Source organism: Salmo salar, chromosome 14 (genome assembly GCF_965601325.2).
Source record: "Salmo salar chromosome 14, fSalSal1, whole genome shotgun sequence".
Lineage (NCBI taxonomy): Eukaryota > Metazoa > Chordata > Actinopteri > Salmoniformes > Salmonidae > Salmo > Salmo salar.
In genome coordinates, this window is record NC_138304.1 from 18695984 (window position 1) to 18719246 (window position 23263).

Sequence of the window (23263 nt, forward strand, 5' to 3'; positions counted from 1 at the left end):
ACACCCCCTAGTCACGCCCTGTCCTACTACACCATAGAGAACCAAGGGCTCTCTATGGTCAGGGCGTGACAGTGAAGGAAATGCAGATGAGCTTCATGATTTACATACTTTAACTGAAAGCCTGCACTAACACACGGTTGGTTAAATACTGAACAAAAATATAAACGCAACATGCAACAATTAAAAAAAATGTGCTGAGTTACAGACAAATGGAAGGAAATCAGTCAATTGAAATAAACTCATTAGGCAGGGGCACAGCCATGGGTGCCAGGCCCACCCACTGGGGAGTCAGGCCCAGCCAATCAGAATACATTTTTCCCCACAAAAGGGCTTTATTACAGACAGAAATACTCCTCAGAACCCCCATCCCCACTCAGATGATCCCACAGGTGAAGAAGCCGGATGTGGTCCTGGGCTGGCGTGGTTACACGTGGTCTGCGGTTGAGAGGCCGGTTGGACGTACTGGCAAATTCTCTAAAATGATGTTGGAGGCGCCTTATGGTAGAGAAATGAACATTCAATTATCTGGCAACAGCTCTGTTGGACATTCCTACAGTCAGCATGCAAATTGCACACTCCCTCAAAACTTGAGACATCTGTGGCATTGTGTTTTGTTACAAAACTGCACATTTTATAGTGGCCTTTTATTGTCCCCAGCACAAGGTGCACCTGTGTAATGATCATGCTTTTTAATCAGCTTCTTGATATGCTACACCTGTCAGGTGGATGGATTATCTTGGCAAAGGAGAAATGCTCACTAACGGATGTAAACACATTTGTGCACAAAATTTGAGTGAAATTAGCTTTTTGCAAGTATGGAACATTTCTGGGATCTTTTATTTCAACTCATGAAACATGGGACCAACACTTTACATGTTGCATTTATAGTTTTGTTCAGTATATTAACAGTATTGCACTTTTCATGTAGCCTAATTTTGGCCAGCTAATAGCCTAACCTTAGATCAAGCAACTTCATGGACGTTCAAATCCTGTTGCTACAGGATTATTCTGCTGCGACAATACTGGTCGAACTAAGATCATACATCTGTATCATCACCAGGGCTAACTACACTCCTGTCTCTTTTCTCTTCCCTGTGGTTCTGTTTCTCTTCGTGATGTGTGTGGTAACATTTGTCTGTCTTTCCTTCTCATGCCTTCACATGTGAAAATAACACAAAGGAATGTTTAGAGGACAAGGTGGTTATCCTCACCAAGGCCAACCGAGCCGCTCTTCTCTTTATCCTACTCTTCTTAGCTATTCCATTTTTCAAATATCTGCGGTTTGGGAAACAGAAATAATGTTTGCCGTCTTGAGGAACCCTGACTGTTCTGGGTTTCTACGCCCGGATTGATTACTATTTAAATTTAATAAGAACATCGTGGATGTAAAAAAGAGTTTTAATCTCGGGCTTGCCCTCTCCTAGAAACCCTTTGAAAAGGAGCAGATGACTAGCTGCTTCCAGAGATGACTCAGATCCATGTGACATCTAATACCGATGTGGACACAAACCACAGCCACTGGCAGGCTGTGTCTCGCTCTGCACCACATCCAGGGGTAGAGGCCACTGCCACTTAATGTTTTCTGACTCGGTTTGCTGTAACAGGGAGAAGAGCAACAGATAGCCTCCCGTCGAACATACCTAGAGGTGCATCCAAACCACTCACTATGTTTGTTTTGGTGGCGGTGGCGTCGTCCCGGGCAACGGACGGTGCATGTAATTTCCAGGCAGAGCTGGTAGCTGGTTGTAAGCCCCTTGTGAGACAACGCAGGGGGACTGGGCCTTGTGAAGGTGTCACCAGTCTGAATGGAAGCATTTGAGCCGCTGCATGACAAGCGTTTACAGCTTGCAGTGAAAGTGCAGCAGGCAGGGTATAGACAGCAGCTGACAGGCCTAGAGGATAGAGTGAGGTTTGGACTGATATGTATGTTTGTGATTGGGGACAAAGTGAGAGAAGAGGCTTAAGGTTGGAATGACTGGCATGTGTTGCTGTGTTTCCATCCATACTGTACTGTACTGTAGAGAGGGAAAGTCTACTGGTCTGGGTTTCCACCAAGGCCTCTAAGTCTGACTGTTCCCTTAAATTGAGTGCTCTACATTTTTCTCCTTTAGTTTTCCATCTAATTGCTCACACTCTATTTTTCTATCTCTCTCACTCACTTCCTCCATCTCTCCCTCAACTCCACTACCCCCAGCTAATTCAACACAACCATATTTGCTCTAAACTCTTGTTTGTTTCTTTTTATTTAGAGTGGTCCAGAAGAGATTGCTTTGGGTCAGGCCCGTTCTCTCTTCAAAGTGCTGACCAGGGGATGGGGGGGGGGGGGGAATACGAGGGTGTGTGTGTGTGTGTGTGTACAACTAAGACTCTCAGATCAAATGCCAAGCATAGCAACGCTTGATATTTGAAGTGCCGAAACCTTAGCTTTTTTAATAATTCTGTGTTTGCTTTAGGTTTACAGTGCTGCGTTTCATTCATGTGTGGTGAACTGATTTCTCATCAAGCACCTTAGGAGTGTGGCTGCGGGGAACATTAGAGCCAGCCAATTGGACACGGGTAGTGATGCGCAGGCCAGCTTGTTTGTTCACTCACACCTGTCCACAATTGCAATAACCCATCTGCAACCGCCCAACTATAAGTGAAAATCTGAGGCCTGCACCTGACCCTGATCCACAAAAATAGAAAATGTGCTGTACAGTCAGAGATAGCGCAGCAATTTTTTTTACAGACCTTTTTAGATAGGCCTATGTTTCTGCTTATAATTTCCGACATTTTGGTAAGCTATTTGTTAGTCAACTTGAATATAATTAGGTACATGCAATAATTAGGTACATACATCTCTTCTGTCATTACTTGATGCCCTAGAATACAAAATAATCCCTTGCTCACCAGAATAATGTCATAAATCAGTAGAATGAATGCTTCATTTTAGTTGGCATTGGTAAGGTTTTTCTCTTTCATCTGTGCTTCTCTCGTGCAGCAAAGACATTTAGGGACCAAAGAGAAAATGCAATATGTTCCAAATTACATAATTTGTAAGGAAATTAAAAGCTGTGTAAACATGTTTCTGGCAAGATTTCAGCTCGGCTTGGATGCATATTTAATGTGGTTGAAATACTATCAGCTTTTATGATGTCGATAAAGATAGAATCTTTACAGACGGTCCCTAACTGCGCATTCATTCTCTCAAGATGCTGAAAGAAAGAAATAATATTTCTCCACTCCTGTTCCTGAGTAAAAATGTACATTTGGTATATCATTTTATTGCAAGAAATGATTAATTTTGCAGGAGTTAATATTATATTAGGCTATATGAGAGGTTACAGACCTAGTGTCAATGTCCAGATTCCATTTAACCCATCTGAACAGTAGCCTACAGTTCCCTTGATTTGCCATTTCGAAGTCCCCATCTTGTGACTGTTGAATTTGTTTAGCGCCTCACAATCATCACGCATAACATAGCCGGCACTGCTATCATCCTCTTTTACCACTTCACCAAATCTTTCCCAAACATTAGGCTACTGTTCTGGCCCTCCATTCTTATTTTCAACTCTTCCATTTTGAAAGATTTTCTAAAATCCGACATTGTCCTTTTTGCCTCAGTGGATTGACATGATCTTTTTCTGCCCAAGTTCCCAAAAGCAATTGGCAATTGGAGTGTGGTGCGGTGGTCTAAGGCAATGCATCTCAGTGCAAGAATCCAAGCTGTATCACACCCGGCCGTGATTGGGAGTCCCATAGGGCGGAGCACAATTGGCCCAGCGTCGTCTGGGTTTGGCTGGAGTAGGCTGTCATTGTAAATAAGAATTTGTTCTTAAATAACTTGCCTAGTTAAATAAAAAAAGACATAAAAACTAAAAACAATATTTGGCACGCTACAATAAGGCCCTAAAGCTTAGGCTTAGACTACGCACTAAAGACAGATAAAAATAATGAAAGGAAACCCTCAATGTAGGCTGTAGATATGAATTGCACAAGAATTAGACATTTATACATTTTCTATGCATTGTTTACTCTTTATTCAACCCGCCCGCCACCCACCCACTCTTCATACACAAAATATTTCATTACCCTAAACACGCCCGCAAAGCGCTCCGTATCGATATTACGAGGGCTTGCTGATCTAGCGCTTTGGAGATATATCAATTAGAGGGCAGACGTGGAGCCACTCCATTCATAAGCACACACGCGCTACCGTTGGCAGCTGCTTCCTTGGCCTGTTTAGATATGGCACCTCTCATCACTGTGTGGCTCAAATAATGAAATTCTGCGGTCTACCAAGGCTGCTCAGATCACAACACACAGTTGCATTTTTATTATCAGTTATGATAATGTCATATGAGAATGCAACTTACAGTCTACTCACACATTCAGTCTATGTGGTACCATGTGGGACTCAAACCCTCAACTTTGTTCCTGCAAGCACTAGTGTTCCTATCAACTGAGCCATCGGAAGTCATCGTTTTTTTTTATTAAATCTTCGAGTTTAGCATCTCTCCAACACAAAGACGGGTCACGTCATGTGTTTATGGTAAGGGATTGGGATGGGAACGCAGCATGTTATCACATGTTGCCACATCTTTGTCTGGTTACAACATCAAAGCATCTGGCAACGACGCAAAGCTAATGATGCCCTTTTATTGGCTGCAGTTATTTTAGGCTCGTTACAATAAGCCTTCTCACAGATGAAGCATACAGATTGTGCACACACATCCCCTCCACCCCCACCCTCCTCTATACTCAATATAAAGGCTCAGAGTCTTCTTTGGTATGTTTTTCTCTACCCCAACTTACTGACCACCTGCTCAGTAATTATCCCAGGATTGACTCAACAGCTTTATCTTTCATAAAAGAGGAAGACAACACAACAAACAAACTGCCATGAGATCGAGTTGGAGATACAGAAGCACTTCAAAAGTGTTCAATGAAAGTATCTCCAATGCCACACATTACCATCTCACATAATGTAGATACAACTTTACAGCGTAGTTTGGTCAAAGGCAATATTGTTTGTTCACTGTCTGTAGTCTTGACAACGTACGTTTGGCATGTCCTCAGCAGGTCTGTTGCAGAAACAAAGGTCATGTGGTTTGGTACGAAGAATGCCCCTCTCCCCACAGGTGTGATTACTACCTCTGAGGGTTTAGAGCTTGAGGTAGTCACCTCATACAAGTACTTGGGAGTATGGCTAGGTGGTACACTGTCCTTCTCTCTGCACATATAAAGCTGCAGGCTGAAGTTAAATCTAGACTTGGTTTCTTCTATCGTAATCGCTCCTCTTTCACCCCAGCTGCCAAACTAACCCTGATTCAGATGACCATCCTACCCATGCTAGATTACGGAGACATAATTTATAGATCGGCAGGTAAGGGTGCTCTCGAGCGGCTAGATGTTATTTACCATTCGGCCATCAGGTTTACCACCAATGCTCCTTATTGGACACATCACTGCACTCTATACTCCTAGTAAACTGGTCATCTCTGTATATCTGCTGCAAGACCCACTGGTTCATGCTTATTTATAAAACCCTCTTAGGCCTCACTCCCCCTTATCTGAGATATCTACTGCAGCCCTCATCCTCCACATACAACACCCGTTCTGCCAGTCACATTCTGTTAAAGGTCCCCAAAGCACACACATCCCTGGGTCGCTCGTGTTTTCAGTTAGCTGCAGCTAGCGACTGGAACGAGCTGCAACAAACACTCAAACTGGACAGTTTTATCTCAATCTCTTCATTCAAAGACTCAATCATGGACACTCTTACTGACAGTTGTGGCTGCTTTGCGTGATGTATTGTTGTCTTTACCTTCTTGCCCTTTGTGCTGTTGTCTGTGCCCAATAATGTTTGTACCATGTTTTGTACTGCTACCATGTTGTGCTGCTGCCATGTTGTGATACTACCATGTTGTTGTCAAGTTGTGTTGCTTGCTACCATGCTGTGTTGTCATATGTTACTGCCTTGCTATGTTGTTGTCTAAGGTCTCTCTTTATGTAGTGTTGTGTTGTCTCTCTTGTCGTGATGTGTGTTTTGTCCTATATTTATATTTTATGATTTTTTTTTTTTTTTTGAGTCGGGCTAGACTCAGGATCTCTTATTGGATTTCAGTCTAAGTCGGGCTGATCTGGTGGGTGTTTATTGGATACTAGCCTCTACCGAGTCCACAACAATCGGATATTCTGTTTTTTAGGGGAAATGGAGAGATCCTGTGATGTGACTTCCGCTTTTGGATGTTAACAAGACAACACTCCATCTTAACTCCTCCACATTTACCAGATTGGTTGAACCGTGTAGAACAGAACCTCCCCCCAACAGTTGTTTTCTTCTTGTCAAGACCAGTATGTAGGGGATCTAGTTTCAGACGTTTCTTTTACATCTGCTACGTTAGATTACTCGCGGTTTATTGGATACCAGCCAGGCCCCTACCTTATTGGGTGTCTGTTCTGAAGTGTGAACTGGCCAATTATTTTCCTTTGTTAAACTTGTTTCATAACATCAAACAGGCAACGACTACCAGGTAGATTTGCTTTTGTGTCATTGTCATAAGCGCCTTGTCATAACCATTGTCGTAACCACTGGATTTGATGGAAAGGCTGGGGTTGAAGTGATCTTTTGTTGCGTATGCTCCTTTGCTCCTCAGGGGCGTTATGACAGGATGAAGGTGTCAGCAGTAGAGCCTAGCAGGTCATCTGGGAGAGTAAGCCCAGTTGTAAGGCACCTCCCGCTTATCAAAAAAACTACTGAATTACTGCACAAACACTTTAGTGCAGTAGTGACTATGTAGAGACTTGTAGGGATTGTTCAGTGAATGTGTAGTTTATGTACTACTCAGGATACGCAAGTAGAGTTTTGTAGTGTTCAGTAGGAAAACAGTGTTTCCAGTAGTAAATAGGTAGATCTTTACTACTTGATGTTGGTAGGAAATAAGTAGTCACAACAGACTACACTGGCTTTTCACGACCGCAGAAGACAAAGAAAGAAGTAGTTGGTTGTTGTTAGCGAGCTACTGTTTCTGACGATCTGGAATGTAATCATATGCCATCCTTTATCATCCTGTCTTTTATAGCCCTTATGCTGGCAACATCTGTAAGTTTAAATGTCCTTAATATTGTATGAATACTGTCATGTCGTTGCATAGCCGTAAATCCAAGATGGCGTAGCAGTCAGGCGTCTTTGTCTTCGTCTTGTCGTGTCCCGTGTATATATCTTGTTATATCCTTTTTCTTCGCATATATTTTTTAACATTTTCTTAGCCTCAATTTCAACATACTCTCATGCAACCCGCCTCACCCAATGTGGTATGAATCTGCTATTTTCTATACTTTACAACCGGAACACCCAACAGAAGCTAGACTACTAGCTACTAGCTAGTAGTCAGCTAGCCACTGCTAGCGGTCATCAGCTAACCTTTAGCCCGGACAACTCCTGCCAGTCTGCACAGCGCGATTCAACCCAGAGCATATCGGACTTCTTCTTCTCCATATCTCCGGATTCCTACCGCAAGCTCTGAACCTTTTCACCTGGATCATCGCAGCTAGCTAGCTGCTATCCGAGTGGCTACTCCTGGCTAACGTCTCTGTCCCAAAGCAAGCACCAATTAGCCTGGAGCTAGCCTATGCTAGGCCCATCTCCCAGCTATCTGAAGAGGTCCATCAGCCACTCCTTGGGATACAATACCTATTTTGCCAATTGGCCTGGACCCCTTTTACTGCCGATACGGAGCCCCGCCAATTCATCACGACTGGACTACCGACATAGTCAACAGGCTCCTCCAATTCAACAGGCTCCTCCGTCGCGACGTCCCCTGATTGCCCATCTGCTAGCCGCGGCCCGCTAGCTGTCTAGAGCATATCGGACTGTTAGCTGAAGTTGTCCATCAGCCAATTTCTTGGGCTACTATACCTCTTTTTCCAATTGGCCTGGACCCTTTTACTACACGGAGCCCTGCTGATCCATCACGACTGGTCTGCCGACGTAACCGCACAAGGGGGCTACAACAGACGTCTTCTGTCGCAACGTCCCTCTAAGGCCCTTCTGCTAGCCCCGGCCCGCTAGCTGTCTGAATTGCCGTGTCTGCAGCCCGCCTAGCTACTCACTGGACCCTATGATCACTCGGCTACACATGCCTCTCCCTAATGTCAATATGTCTTGTCTATTACTGTTTTCGTTAGTGATTATTATCTTATTTCACTGTAGAGCCTCCAGCCCTGCTCAATATGCCTTAGCTAACCCTTTTGTTCCACCTCCCACACATGCGATGACCTCACCTGGTTTAAATGGTGTCTCTAGAGACAATACCTCTCTCATCGTCACTCAATGCCTAGGTTTACCTCCACTGTATTCACATCCTACCACACCTTTGTCTGTGCATTATGCCTTGAATCTATTCTACCGCGCCCAGAAACCTGCTCCTTTTACTCTGTTCACGAACGTTCTTATTGCCTTTAGCCGTACCCTTATCCTACTCCTTCTCTGTTCCTCTGGTGACGTAGAGGTTAATCCAGGCCCTGCAGTGCCTAGTTCCACTCCCATTCCCCAGGTGCTCTCATTTGTTGACTTCTGTAACTGTGAAAGCCTTGGTTTCATGCATGTTAACATTAGAAGCCTCCTCCCTAACTTTGTTTAATTCACTGCTTTAGCACACTCTGCCAACCCGGATGTCCTATCCGTGTCTGAATCCTGGCTTATGAAGGCCACCAAAAACCCAGAAATGTCCATCCCTAACTATAACATTTTTCGACAAGATAGAACTGCCAAAGGGGGCGGAGTTGCAATCTACTGCAGAGATAGCCTGCAGAGTTCTGTCTTACTATCCAGGTCTGTGCCCAAACAATTTGAGCTTCTACTTTTAAAAATCCACCTTTCCAGAAACAACTCTCTCACCGTTGCCGCTTGCTATAGACCACCTTCAGCCCCCAGCTGTGCCCTGCACACCATATGTGAATTGATTGCCCCCCATCTATCTTCAGAGTTCGTGCTGTTAGGTGACCTAAACTGGGACATGCTTAACACCCCGGCCATCCTACAATTTAAGCTTGATGCCCTCAGTCTCACACAAATTATCAATGAACCTACCAGGTACAACCCCAAATCCGTAAACATGGATACCCTCATACATATCATCCTAACCAACCTGCCCTCCAAATACACCTCTGCTTTCTTCAACCAGGATCTCAGCGATCACTGCCTCATTGCCTGCGTCCGTAATGGTTCTGCGGTCAAACGTCCACCCCTTATCACTGTCAAATGCTCCCTAAAACACTTCAGCGAGCAGGCCTTACTAAACGACCTGGCCTGGGTATCCTGGAAGGATGTTGACCTCATTCCGTCAGTAGAGGATGCCTGGTTATTTTTTTAAGTGCTTTCCTCACCATCTTAAATAAGCATGCCCCATTCAAAAAATTTAGAACCAGGAACAGATATAGCCCTTGGTTCACTCCAGACCTGACTGCCCTTGACCAGCACAAAAACATCCTGTGGCATACTGCATTAGCATCGAACAGCCCCCGTGATATGCAACTTTTCAGGGAAGTTAGGAACCAATATACACAGGCAGTTAGGAAAGCAAAGGCTAGCTTTTTCAAACAGAAATTTGCATCCTGTAGTACTAACTCAAAAAAGTTCTGGGACACTAAAGTCCATGGAGAATAAGAGCACCTCCTCCCAGCTGCCCACTGCACTGGGGCTAGGAAACACTGTCACCACTGATAAATCCACGATAATTGAGAATTTCAGTAAGCATTTTTCTACGGCTGGCCATGCTTTTCATGCTTTGTCAACAGCCCTGCACACCCCACAGCAACTTGCCCAAGCCTTCACCATCCTTCACCCAAATCCAGATAGCAGGTGTTCTGAAAGAGCTGCAAAATCTGGACCCCTACAAATCAGCCGGGATAGACTATCTGGACCCTCTCTTTCTAACATTATCCGCCGAAATTGTTGCAACCCCTATTACTAGGCTATTCAACCTCTCTTTTGTATCGTCTGAGATCCCCAAAGATTGGAAAGCTGCCGTGGTCATCCTTCTCTTCAAAGGGGGAGACACTCTAGACCCAAACTGCTACAGACCTATATCTATCCTACCCTGCCTTTCTAAGGTCTTCGAAAGCCAAGTTAACAAACAGATCACCGACCATTTCGAATCCCACCCTACCTTCTCCTCTCTGCAATCTGGTTTCCGAGTTGGTCATAGGTGCACCTCAGCCACGCTCAAGGTCCTAAACGATATCATAACCGGCATTGATAAGAGACAATACCGTGAAGCTGTATTCATCGACCTGGCTAAGGCTTTCGACTCTGTCAATCACCACATTCTTATCGGCAGACTCAACAGCCTTGGTTTCTCAAATGACTGCCTCGCCTGGTTCACCAACTACTTCTCAGAGTTCAGTGTGTCAAATCGGAGGGCCTGTTGTCCGGACCTCTGGCAGTCTCTATGGGGGTGCCACAGGGTTCATTTCTCGGGCCGACTCTTTTGTCTGTATACATCAATGATGTCGCTCTTGCTGCTGGTGATTCTCTGATCCACCTCTACGCAGACGACACCATTCTGTATACTTCTGGCCCTTCTTTGGACACTGTGTTAACTAACCTCCAGACAAGCTTCCATGCCATACAACTCTCCTTCCGTGGCCTCCAACTGCTCTTAAATGCAAGTAAAACTAAATGCATGCTCTTCAACCGATCGCTGCCCGCACCTGCCCGCCCGTCCAGCATCACAACTCTGGACGGTTCTGACTTCGAATATGTGGACAACTACAAATACCTAGGTGTCTGGTTAGACTGTAAGCTCTCCTTCCAGACTCACATTAAGCATCTCCAATCCAAAATGAAATCTAGAATCGGCTTCTTATTTTGCAACAAAGCATCCTTCACTCATGCTGCCAAACATACCCTCGTAAAACTGACTATCCTGCCAATCCTTGACTTCGGCGATGTCGTTTACAAAATAGCCTCCAACACTCTACTCAACAAATTGGATGCAGTCTATCACAGTGCCATCCGTTTTGTCACCAAAGCCCCACATACTACCCACCACTGCGACCTGTATGCTCTCGTTGGCTGGCCCTCGCTTCATATTCGTCACCAAACCCACTGGCTCCAGATCATCTATAAGTCTTTGCTAGGTAAAGTCCCGCCTTATCTCAGCTCACTGGTCACCATAGCAGCACCCACCCATAGCACGCGCTCCAGCAGGTATATTTCACTGGTCACCCCCAAAGCCAATTCCCCCTTTGGCCGCCTTTCCTTCCAGTTCTCTGCTGCCAATGACTGGAACGAATTGCAAAAATCACTGAAGCTGGAGACTCACATCTCCCTCACTAACATTAAGCACCAGCTGTCAGAGCAGCTCACAGATCACTGCACCTGTACATAGCCCATCTGTAAATAGCCCATCCAACTACCTCATCCCCATACTATTATTTATTTTTTTGCTCCTTTGCACCCCAGTATCTCTACTTGCGTATTCTTCTTCTGCACATCTATCACTCCAGTGTTTAATTGCTAAATTGTAATTATTTCGCCACTATGGCCTATTTATTGCCTTACCTCCCTTATTTTACCTCATTTGCACACACTGTATATAGAATTTTTCTATTGTGTTATTGACTGTATGTTTGTTTATTCCATGTGTAACTCTGTGTTGTTGTATGTGTCGCACTGCTTTGCTTTATCTTGGCCAGGTCGCAGTTGTAAATGAGAACTTGTTCTCAGCTAGCCTACCTGGTAAATAAAGGTTAAATAAAAAAACACACACACATATATATATATATATATATATATATTATATATATATATATATATATATATATAACTTTTTACCACATCAAAAAGGTTGCTAGCCAAAATGGTCTTGTGTTTAGGAGCTAGCCCCATTGAAATGTAACAATGTAACCTCTGTTCTTGTCATGGTAACAGTCTTGTGTGTTTGTATGCAAATGTACAGTATGTTCATATTAGTATACTTCCCCATTCTACTTACCTCTTTTGACCTGTTGCCAAGGAGGCCCTCGACATAAAATGACTGGAGGTTTTTCTGTGTTGTCTTACGCGATTTCTGTTAGCAGATGATTGACAATGGCTTATAATTGGTTGTCTTTTGTGCTTGTCTTTATTTTCTAAAAGGTTACAAGGTGGAGAAATGTGGCTGCAACAAAAAAGAGGATCTGAAGATAGTTAAGTCAAAGCTGAATGAAGGCTAGTCCTCAAAGGGATTAACAAAAAAGTGTAAATATGTAATTTAATATGTAATTAATTTAATAATAATAAAAATGTGAGTGAGAGAGACTGTCATTGCAATAATGGAGAGGTTAATAAATCAGATGGAGTGTTAAGAGCCCAACGAATGGCGTTAGGTCTCAGCTTTTATAGCCAAGTATTCTTATGCAACGATATAACACGTGATTATAGCTTACCATAGCCTATCACATCTCTCAAGCAGTTTGTAACTGTTGCTATGTGTGTGTGTCAAAAGAAGATTAGGGTTAGGACGAAGTGGCCTTAGCTGACTATAACGAGTGCGCTGAGAGTGGGGAAACAAGTTCAGGGAATGAGTGTTTCAATAAATAAATGAAACTAAATACAAAACAAGAAACACGAACAACGCACAGACATGACAGAAACAATGACGCCTGGGGAAGGAACCAAAGGGAGTGACAGATATAGGGAAGGTAATCAGTGAAGTGATGGAGTCCAGGCGAGTTTGATGACACGCAGGTGCGCGTAACGTTGGTGACGGGTGTGCGCCATAACGAGCAGCCTGGTGACCTAGAGGCCAGAGAGGGAGCACACGTGACAGTACCCCCTCCCCGACGCACGGCTCCAGACGCAGGATGCCGACCAAAATGACAATCCCGGGGATCAGGAGCGGATCGGTAACCTCTGCTGAGGCGCGGGAAACGTGTCAGTCCGGTTGAAATGTGGGAGCCTCGCGACCTAGAGTGCCGGAGAGAGCATATGTGACAGTTCCCCATCCCAGGGGCACGTTCGGCTCCAGCCGCAGGATGCCAACCAAAGAGACGATCTCGGGGGTCAGGGGCGGACCGGTCAATTCTGCTGATGCGCGGGAACCTGACAGACCGGCTGAGGCATGAGAGCCTGACGATCCGGTGAAGGCGTGAAAGCCCGACGAGCCAGCTGTAGCAGGGGAGCCTGGCGATCCGCCTGTAGCGGCTCCCAGACCCGACGTCATTCCCACCGAAACAAAAACTCCCTGATGCTTCCCTTAGGTGAGGCGTCACTCTGTAGCGATGTGCGCTGAGAGTAGGGTAGCAAGTTCAGGGAGTGAGTGTTTTAATACATAAATGCAAATAAATACAAAACAAGAAACCCAAATAACGCACAGACATGACACAGAAACAGAAACAATGACGCCTGGGGAAGGAACCAAAGGGAGTGACATATATAGGGAAGGTAATCAGGGAAGTGATGGAGTCTGGTGACGCGCAGGTGCGCATTATGATGGTGACAGGTGCGCGCCATAATGAGCAGCCTGGTGACCTAAAGTCCGGAGAGGGAGCACACGTGAAACTCACATTGTATTCAGCTAATAGTATGAGACCAAACCCAATTCTCAGTTCTCATTTTCTAAAGAACATCTTGTTCTTGTTTCTTCGATAATGGGAAGCTACATATGGATAAGATTGTAGCTTGTGACAGCTGGCCTAGACCTTTCACGTGACAACACCCCCACAGCAACAGCCACTTAGAACAACATTAAAGAGGTTGTTCTACACTTTTCCGGTTTTTACAAGCTTAAAGAAGTTTAACGAGATTTTTCCCTCACAGTTTGTAGAAACGTATTATTTATTGTTTGATGATATAACTACAGTTAGAAACTTTAGGAATGAACATGTGCAATAGTCTAGTAGTGACACACTAGTGAAACAAGAAGATGTCAATAGTGATTTTGAAGAGGCAAACAGTAGGAAATATGTGGGTTTTCAATAGTAATTCAAAAGTGTTTATGTAGGAAATGAAAAGGATCAGGAGCAATTCAGTAGTGATCAGTAGTGACATAACACTACACACACAAATGGCAGTAGTAATTGAGTAACATGTTGGCATTATATAGTAATTCAATAGTGAACATGTAGGAATTGTGTCGGTATGTGTAGGTTTGAAGTAGTAGATAGCCAAAAGCTCAGTAGTTACACACTAGTCATTAAGGGAGACTTATGTAGTGCTTTGTTCACCAGTAGTGAAATGTCCCAATTTATCACTCATTACTACTTAAAAAACAACATAAATCACTACTGGTTAACTACACATCTCAGTAGCAATCAAGTAGCGAAACCAGTAGGTTTTGTGTAGATCTTGTGTAGTGGTGATGAGTAGTAATTCAGTAGTACTTTTTCATGAGGCCATGGTCAGTCAAACAGCTGTTTGGGCAGACAGTCAGAGTGCTGTAGATAGGCAAGGCCTGTGGCTGAAGCTAAACCCTCTAACTGTTTTAAAGCACCCTTTTCGCAAACCTCTCAGCCTCCACATCCAACAACCCAGTCCCCTATCCCCTATTGCCCCTCAACTCCTTTGACCCACATCCAACATTCCCTAGTGCCCTCTGACTCTGTCCTCAAACCCTTTACCCTCACATCCTCAATTCCACCAGTCCACTAAGCCTCAAGTGGCCCCTCTACTTGAGCCCCTCTGCCCCACCCCCCTCCTTCTCAATCCTCTAACCCACATCCAACTGCCCCCAGTGCCCCATAACCCTGCCCTCAACCTCTTTGCCCCCAAATCCAATAATCCACTAGACCTCTAGCGCCCCCACATCCAACAACCCAACAGTCTACCAAGCCCCAAGTGCCCCTTGGCCCCAACCCATCTGAACCACATCCAAGCCTGCCCGGCCCCATGGCCCTGGCCTCTGGCTCTGGACGCCTGCGCCAGTCACTGTGGGCACTGCCAGCTCGAATGCCTGGAAAAGCCTGACATTCCAGGCGCGATTCAGGGCCGTCCAAAAATGCAGGTATGCGGCAAAGCCCCTTTTGAGCCGTGTTTTCTTTAAACACTGTCCCGCCCAAGCACAGCAAATCAATACCGAGTAAATATCCTGCAGGTTCACTGGATGGGACGACTTCAAAAGGACGGCGCTTCCTGAGGTGGAAGAGTCTAGTAGAGAGAGAGGCAGCAATATGTAGAGGACTAAACTCCTGCATTAATGACCTGCTTTCCCACAAAGTTATTCCTGTTCTCTGAAAAACATATCCAAACAGCAGCATCAGGAAATCGCCGGCCTCCCCGCCAATACCCTATCCAAATCAAAACAACATTTCCACATAAAACTAAATGTCCACGCCTTATTGACTAGATGTGTATGGCAAACAAATTGTGCCTGGGATGTTTTTTAAGGAAGTCTGGCTGCCAACCAAGGGCGCTTTTCTACCATCAAGACTTTCTCCCGTTTTTTACCCACAGGGTACCCAAGGGCACTGAGACGTGGCGGAAGTAATTATGACCAACAAGTTGAGACTTCGTGAATGGAGCGGTGGCTTAATACGCCCAATTAGTCCAGAGGTATTTGTCACCTGAGGCCAATTAGGGAATTACAGGGATGAGTTGACATTCTGACTCGGTACTCTGAGCTGTGTGTGAATGTCTGGCCAGGCAGAACGAGCGGAGCGGCGCACACACTAATCGCTAATTTACCACCAGGACTTGTGGAGTTGGGCCTTGCCCCACCAACTCTTTTGGGTCTGTATCAAATTACATTAGTGCTAAGGGACTGTAGGTATGCCCTGCAAGAGACTAAAGCATTGTTGTATAAGGGGCAGGAGTTTTACCCTTAAAGGAACTTAAGCCACATCGAGACCATGAGCTACGATGGCTGTTACCATAAAAAAAATGTACCATGAATGCTTTTGTTGAAAGGAAAATATTTTGTTGAGAGGAAATGTATGATAGTAACTGACTATATCTTAGACTCAACATCCGAGAGATTGCAGTGTTTTTCAAGCTTTTGTTCGTACTACAGTATGTCTCAGATATTACGTTCACACAAAGGGAGGATTAGCAAAGGTCACTTCAATAGGCTGTAAATCACTTGTTATTGTTCAGTTCCCTTTGGCGTTGGACTCTTTGCGAATTGCAAGACCTGTCCAATATTAAAGGACTTGCAACAATCTGTTCGTTACTTCACCCCACAAAATGCTGGTTCTTCTCATCAGCGTTCAATAAAGTCCATAACAGCAATCTACCCACCGTATGGACAACATAGATAAGACCTTGGTTCTAATCAATGTTCTGGAATATTCCTGACACCGTTGACCTGTCCTGATAGCGGCGGTTGGTGGCTGTGGCTGCCAAAGTCTTTATGGGTATCTCTTTCTCCCCCGTCGCTAGACATGAAGGACTGGGAGGCCAAGCTGGATTCCACTGTGAGTCTGCGGCTTGGATATTAGTTTCATATTGGAGATAAACAGAGTGGTGAGCCAGCCAGGAGAGAAAGGGTCAGGGGCATAGAGAGAAGAGCATGGTGAAGGGTTCTGGGAAAGAGACAGAAGGAGAGATGAGGTCAGGAACAGTGTGTGAGAGGTCTGGGATAGAGGGTCAGCAACACATAAACAGGGCTTGGAGCCGAGAACAAGGGCCTGGAGACAGACGGAGACAACAGATAAAGGCAGAGGGGCAGTCTGAGACAGAGAACAGGAGGAAAAAAAGAACCAGACATAAGAAGGAAGGGTGTTCTGGGACAGAGAAAAGGAGGGAGACAGTCAGACAGATAGAGGGAGAGACGTGTGGAGGTCAGTCCAGTCGTGACCCCATTCCTAGGTGATTGGAAAAGATGGGGGCTCAGTGGACTCTCTCTCCCTCTGGGTAATTAAGTGACAGCCATGTGGTGCTAGGGGCATGTCAAACAAATGAACGAGAGAGGGAATGAGACAAGTGAGGGGGAAGCTCTAGGCCTGGCGTATAGGCCCACACCACCTGCCCCCCACTCACCTCGCCTCTCCAACCAACCCCCAAAATGAGTTATCGTATCAGGGCACAGCCTTATGAGCACCCGGCTGGAGGGGACGAGGGTGGTGGGGGACAGCAAGGGGGACGAGGGGGGGGTGGGGGGACAGCAAGGGGGACGAGGGGGGGGGGGGTGGGGGGGCAGCGAAGAGGGGAACAGCAGAGGGGGATAGTTTTAATATTACACGTTCTGCTAACTGTGGCCAGCCTCGGTGATGTCATGGCCGTGTTTATATATGGAACTGACACTTTGAGAGTGGTAGAGGAGGGTGTCAGGCAGTGTGTCACGACAGGGTGGACTGACTAATGTGGGAACTGTGTTGATGTCATGGTGCCTGATTGAGCCTCACTCAGGTTCATATTAGATCGTATTAGATGACTCTTTATGTGGTTTATTATGGGCCAAGATATTATGGCTAGTGCGAGTCCAGTTTATAGAGTGATGTAGAAGTCCTATCGTGACTCACATCGTGTGTGTGTGTGTGTGTGTGTGTGTGTGTTGTGTGTGTGTGTGTGTGTGTGTGTGTGTGTGTGTGTGTGTGTGCTTGCAGAGGCTATATGATCTAAGACATTCACCAGTACTATTTATACTCCAAGCAGAGCTTGTGTTTTTAGTGGTAAGCTAAGCATGTATGAAATTCTACATAATGTAATATACTTTCTCTCGTTCTCTCTCCTCTTTTTCTATGCTCAAGTTATTTCTCCAAATGTTGTTAGGTTACAGCATTCTGAAATTGATTAAATAATTTCCTCCCGTCATCAATACGTCATAATGACAAAGCGAAACAGGTTTTTAGAACTTTTTGCAAATGTATTAAAAATAAAAAACAGAAATACCTTATTTGCATCAGTATTCAGACCCTTTGCTATGAGACTCAAAATTGAGCTCAGTTGCATCCCGTTTCCATGGTCACTCTGACAAGATGGTAGAACCTTCCAGAAGGACAACTATCTCTGCAGAACTCCACCAATCAGGCCTTTATGGTAGAGTGGCTATGAGCAAGCCACTCCTCAGTAAAAGGCACATGACAGCTGCTTGGAGTTTGCCAAAAGGCACCTGAAGGACTCTCAGACCATGACAAACAAGATTCTCTGTTCTGATGAAACCAAGATTGAACTCTTTGGCCTGCGTCAGGTCTGGAGGAAACCTGGCACTGTCCCTACGTTGAAGCATGGTGGTGGCAGCACCATGCTGTGGGGATGTTTTTCAGTGGCAGAGACTGGGAGACTAGTCAGGATCGAGGGAAAGATGAACGGAGCAAAGTACAGAGAGATCCTTGATGAAAACCTGCTACAGAGCGCTCAGGACCTCAGACTGGGGCAAAGTTTCACCTTCCAATAGGACAACAGCACTAAGCATACAGCCAAAACAACGTCGGAGTGGCTTTGAGACAAATGCTCACCCTGAAGTGTTCTGGCTACATGATGAACAAAGGCTAGAATTATTTTTCAGAAAGGATTTCGATATTGCTCAATTTCCTTTTTTAACGCCTGGGGGAGAAGGATACGTGTATTGTTTTGTATTGTAATGTGACAAGGTAATCGATAGCTGTACTTTGTTATGATTTGTTAAATGTCATTTTGTTTTGTATTTTGTGCACACGAAATAGCATCTTATAAGCCCATAAGGGCTATGCAGTGTATGACACAGAAATAAAATCAATCAAATATAGACCTAACCCTGTACTCTCTCTCCCTCTCCCTCTGTCCCATCAGATGTGGACTTGTTGGTGTGTAAGCACCAGGGCCCGTCCTGCTGCACCCGCAAGATGGAGGAGAGCTACCAGGCGGCGGTGAGACGAGAGACTCTCCAGAGCGTCCGCTCCTACAGCTTCGAGCTGAAGTACCTCATCTCCGGCCATGCCACCGCCTTCCAGGGTAAGGAGAGGGGAAAAGTGGGATGGGATGGGAAGGCCTTTTAGGGAATGGAGTGATAGTGGGACAGGTAAGGGATTTTAACCAGGTTAGAGATAGAGGAACTCTTTCCGTTTGTAAACCAATTTGGCAAAAACGTCACTGTCCTAAACCACAAGAAAGGAAATGGAACAGAGGAAGCTACTTTATTGTACTTGGATGAGGCCTGTAAACGCATAACTTTGCTGACATACAGTTGAACTTGTATATATTTTCCACTAGCATAAACAGTTGAAAACCAAACAGTTTTATTTGTTTTAATAGTTATTTGTAAAAAAGATATATATTTGTTGAGGAATTCATTAAAATGTTTTTATTCCAATCCTCTTGGGCCACTGTTGCAGCTGTAGTTCCTGACTCTTGCTCTGGCTAGTTTTTGATTGGTCAAGAGGGCACAGCTATCTTCTTTTCCCCCTCAGTGGTTTTGGGAGAAGCTGAGTTGTGGAGAGGTAGACTAGGGAGGGTAGAGAGTGGAATGGGTGGTGGGTAGGTAATGTTGGCAGTTAGCTGTATTGTGGAGAGGCAGTGGGAGCATGGAGACTAGGGAGGGTATAGCAGAGGTAGACGTTAACGCAGGATTCAGCTTTTTTCACGCAGAAAAGGAAAGATAAAATGCAGAAAAAAATATCTTGCTGCGTTTTCTAAACGCAGATCTAAAATGCTTATTTTTGTAAATTCTGCTCGGCTTCAGTTAAGGTTCGCTCCAAATCATGAATGTAAAAGGTCAAATTATGTGCTTCAGTTGCACTTCTCCACTTGGATTAAATATCTTTGGCCTTGTCATTGGATCACCCGACAGCACTCTGACTGATCTGTGAAAGCTACTTTTCTCCGGTACTTTTCTCCTGTGTAGTTAAAATGCAAGATTAACTTCAAGCAAAACATTAGGGAATGTAGCTGGCTACCCCTTTTTCTCCCAAATTTCGTGATATCCAATTGGTAGTTACAGTCTTGTCCCATCGCTGCAACTCCCATACAGACTCGGGAGAGGCGAAGGTTGAGAGCCAAGCGTCCTCCAAAACATGACCCTGCCAAGCAGCACTGCTTCTTGACATACTGCTCGCTTAACCCCGAAGCCAGCCGCAACAACGTGTCGGAGGAAACACCATACAGCTGGCGTCCAAAGTCAGCTTGCAGGCATCTGGCCTGCCACAAGGAGTCGCTAGAGCGCGATGGGACAAGGTCATCCCGGCCGGCCAAACCCTCCCATAGCCTGGACGACGCTGGGCCAATTGTGCGCCGCCTCATGGGTCTCCCGGTCACGGCCGGCTGTGACACAGCCTGGGATCAATCCCGGGTCTGTAGTGACGTCTCAAGCGCCTTAGACCACTCGAGAGGCCCTAAACATGAGAAATATGATGCCCATGCATAATTTATTTTTTTTTCACCATAAGCTAATTTACTTAGCTATGTGTGACTGCTAGCCAAATAGCATTGCACTTCTGTTGTCATCTGATGAGAACTATTTTCTGGCAAATGTGTTGGTTGCACTAATGTATTTTGTGTTAAGTAAAACTATAGTATCACTCCCCTTATCATTCTATTGAAGTAAAACACCACGGTTGACCTTCAATCTAAAATGCAGGTAAAATGGTTTATAAGACAGGTTTTTTATGGTCTGCGGTTTGAATGCAGATTTCTGAAATTTATGTGACCTCTGGTACCCTCTGACCCTCTGGTACCCTCTGACCCTCTGACCCTCTGGGCCTCTGAGCCTCTGGGCTGCAGTAGTTTATGAGCGGAAGTCTGTCCACTGTGCCACTTTCTGCCTGCTTGGCTTTCTCTGAGGGCAGCAGTAGATGGATGGATGGTTGGCAGGTCTGCCTGAGGGGCTAGTTCGGCTGCCAGAGGGGCTTTTACTGGGCCAAGCAGGGCCAGCTCCGGTCCAGCCCCCCCAGCCTTGTCCTCTCCGATTGGGGTGACTGGTAATTGCAATGTCATTTGAAATTTCCTAAACGGACAGATTTTTCTCTGTAAACCTCCAGTGCTATCCCACAAAGTCTACTGGCGAGCGGTTCTGAATGTTTTTGGTTCTGCAGGAATTTGTGTACCATGCAATTTGTTTTATAAGACAATGTACTGTGTGCATAGGCATTATGCTGGCCAGTTTTGTTTTATATGATTGTTGTTCGGATACTAGTGGTTTGTTGGACTCCTTCATGGAAATATGCGTGCATGATATATGCAAGTACGTGAGAGTGGGTCAAGTTGAGCCAAAGGGTTAGTTGAGCCACCTCTTGTTTCTAGGAAACCATACACAAAATGTATCATGTGACTAAATATTTAGGAAGAGTTCATCATTTCATGGAGTCTGATGGAAGAAATCACATGGAAAACATGGTAAGCAAGTTAGGTCCTAAAAACAGACTTTCCTCAAATCAAATGAATGAATTGTTATAGGTTTCATGATGCTTGTATCTAAACCAAAGTATACTTTTTATACATAATTTAGCGTCTCTATAAGCTTCAATATGAGGTCCTAAACCTAGCATGAAAGGGCATCCTTGTAGCTGTGTGGGCTAATATAGTAAAAATGTTTGCCTTGGGGTAAGTTGAACCAATGGCATAATATGCCTGGTATTTTTGCAATATGTCATGCATAGGAACTTAAGATAGTCTAGTAAAACAAGTAGGAGTCTAGCCACCCTTGAGGTTCTTGAAAGAGCAGCCAAGGAAGTGAGAGAAGGGAAGCAGCAGCAAGGGAGGAAAGAATAGACTGAAGGACACTGAAGAGGTACATTGACAATAAAGACAATGAACATGTACCTGTGTGAAAGAGAGGCTATGACAGAGTAGCAGAGGACATGGAGTCTGAGCTTGATAAAGAGAGGCTATGACAGAGTAGCAGAGGACATGGAGTCTGAGCTTGATAAACATGTCAAGAATATCGTGGAGCAGTTTCATTGGCTTAGTAGCCTCAAAAGCAGATAACTTGCCTATGGGTTGGCACATCAAAACAACATTCCTGTCCCAGACAACTGCTCAAGAAGGGCAAGTGATATCAAACAGAGATATCTGTATCTGAATGTAGGCATACATTTAAGATATACAGTGAGATGATCAAGTGAAGACATAATAAAGGTCTCAGTACAATATTCTAGCAGGTGGATTCATTTGTCGTTATGAACATAACTTCCTGCTTACCTCATGTCTGGAGCCTTCTGAAGCAAGGTCAGGCGCTCAACATGTCTCGACAGAAATAGATTTAATCAACTATGGAACAACAATAGAAGCCATGGTGATGTTGGTGATGATGATGTCAGTTGCCTCGGTTCTAAGCTCAACTTGTTCCGTTGGCGTGCTGTGTGGAGATTTGGCGTGTGTTGCTGTGGAGAAAGTCAAGTAGGGGAGCGACGTCTCGCGAGGTGTTTTAAATATCCTAGGAAGTCACTGTTATGACATGACGGTGGAGCGGAGACGTGCTTGCGATGGTGACATCGGTCCCTTTCTCATTGGTTTGTGCGTATGCGTGTGTGTGTGTTTCAGACTGATTTGAAGATACTTGTGTATCTATGACCCTACTGTATCAGAATAATAGACTAGAACACGTTCACCACCTCTCTCATCATCTCACCCAGTTTCAGATCTCGATGGCGTCCTACCCCCACACACACACACTCACACAAATACTCCCTCAGTGCCAGAGCCTCTCCCCAGCCTGCTGCTTCAGCCTCTCCCCAGCCTGCTGCCTCAGCGGGGTTTCCTGCTCTGCTGGAGTGTTTATTTGATCATCACACTCCTCCAGGCCTCCAGGGTGTGGCCTCTGTTTATGTTCCCTTGCTTCTGCTCACTCACAGGCCAAACACCGAGGGAGATGGCTTTTGGTTGGATTTGGATCTCTCTCTCTCTCTCTCTCTCTCTCTCTCTCTCTCCACACACTGACTAACGATCGAGACTCAGCAAAGATTTGACAGGCCCACCCGTAGGCAGATGTGAGTGTGTGTTTTGTTTGGCGGTTGTGTGTTTTGTTAGCCCAAACAGCCTACTGTGTCATGTCATGTACAGGTGGGGACATGTCACGAGTGTGACCCCATTAAAAAAACGAATGCAGGGTCCCATCCCGTTGACACAGAGCGGAACAAAACCGTTTCACGTCTTTTTCTCCTGTTTATGGCTAGTGAACAGAACACGCTCCTCCTGGCCTCCTCCCTTTACGTTTAACCCCGGATAGCTGAACCTCTCTCTGCCAGGCCAGTCTGAATGTTCTGGTCACATGAGGAGGACTGACCAGGCCAACTTAACCACCTAGTGACATTTTTTTAACCCTGTAGTAGAGCTGGGACTATAAAGCGAAAATGATCAACGACCATTGCGATCAGTTATTGCCGGCATTTTGCTGATATGGTTTAACACGATACGTACCCCATACTAGAGAAATGTGAAGTTTCAAAT

The 23263-nt window shown here is 45.1% G+C and overlaps 1 protein-coding gene across 2 annotated transcripts in view; it reads left to right on the forward strand.

The window, feature by feature from the left end:
• LOC106568853 (glypican-5) overlaps positions 1 to 23263 on the forward strand; it is a 203903-nt gene that overhangs the window by 10999 nt on the left and 169641 nt on the right. For both annotated transcript variants that reach the window (XM_082960825.1, XM_082960826.1), the window contains exon 2: positions 18674 to 18835. In XM_082960825.1, coding sequence (XP_082816951.1) covers positions 18674 to 18835 — 162 coding nt within the window. The remainder of the gene's footprint in view (positions 1 to 18673; positions 18836 to 23263) is intronic.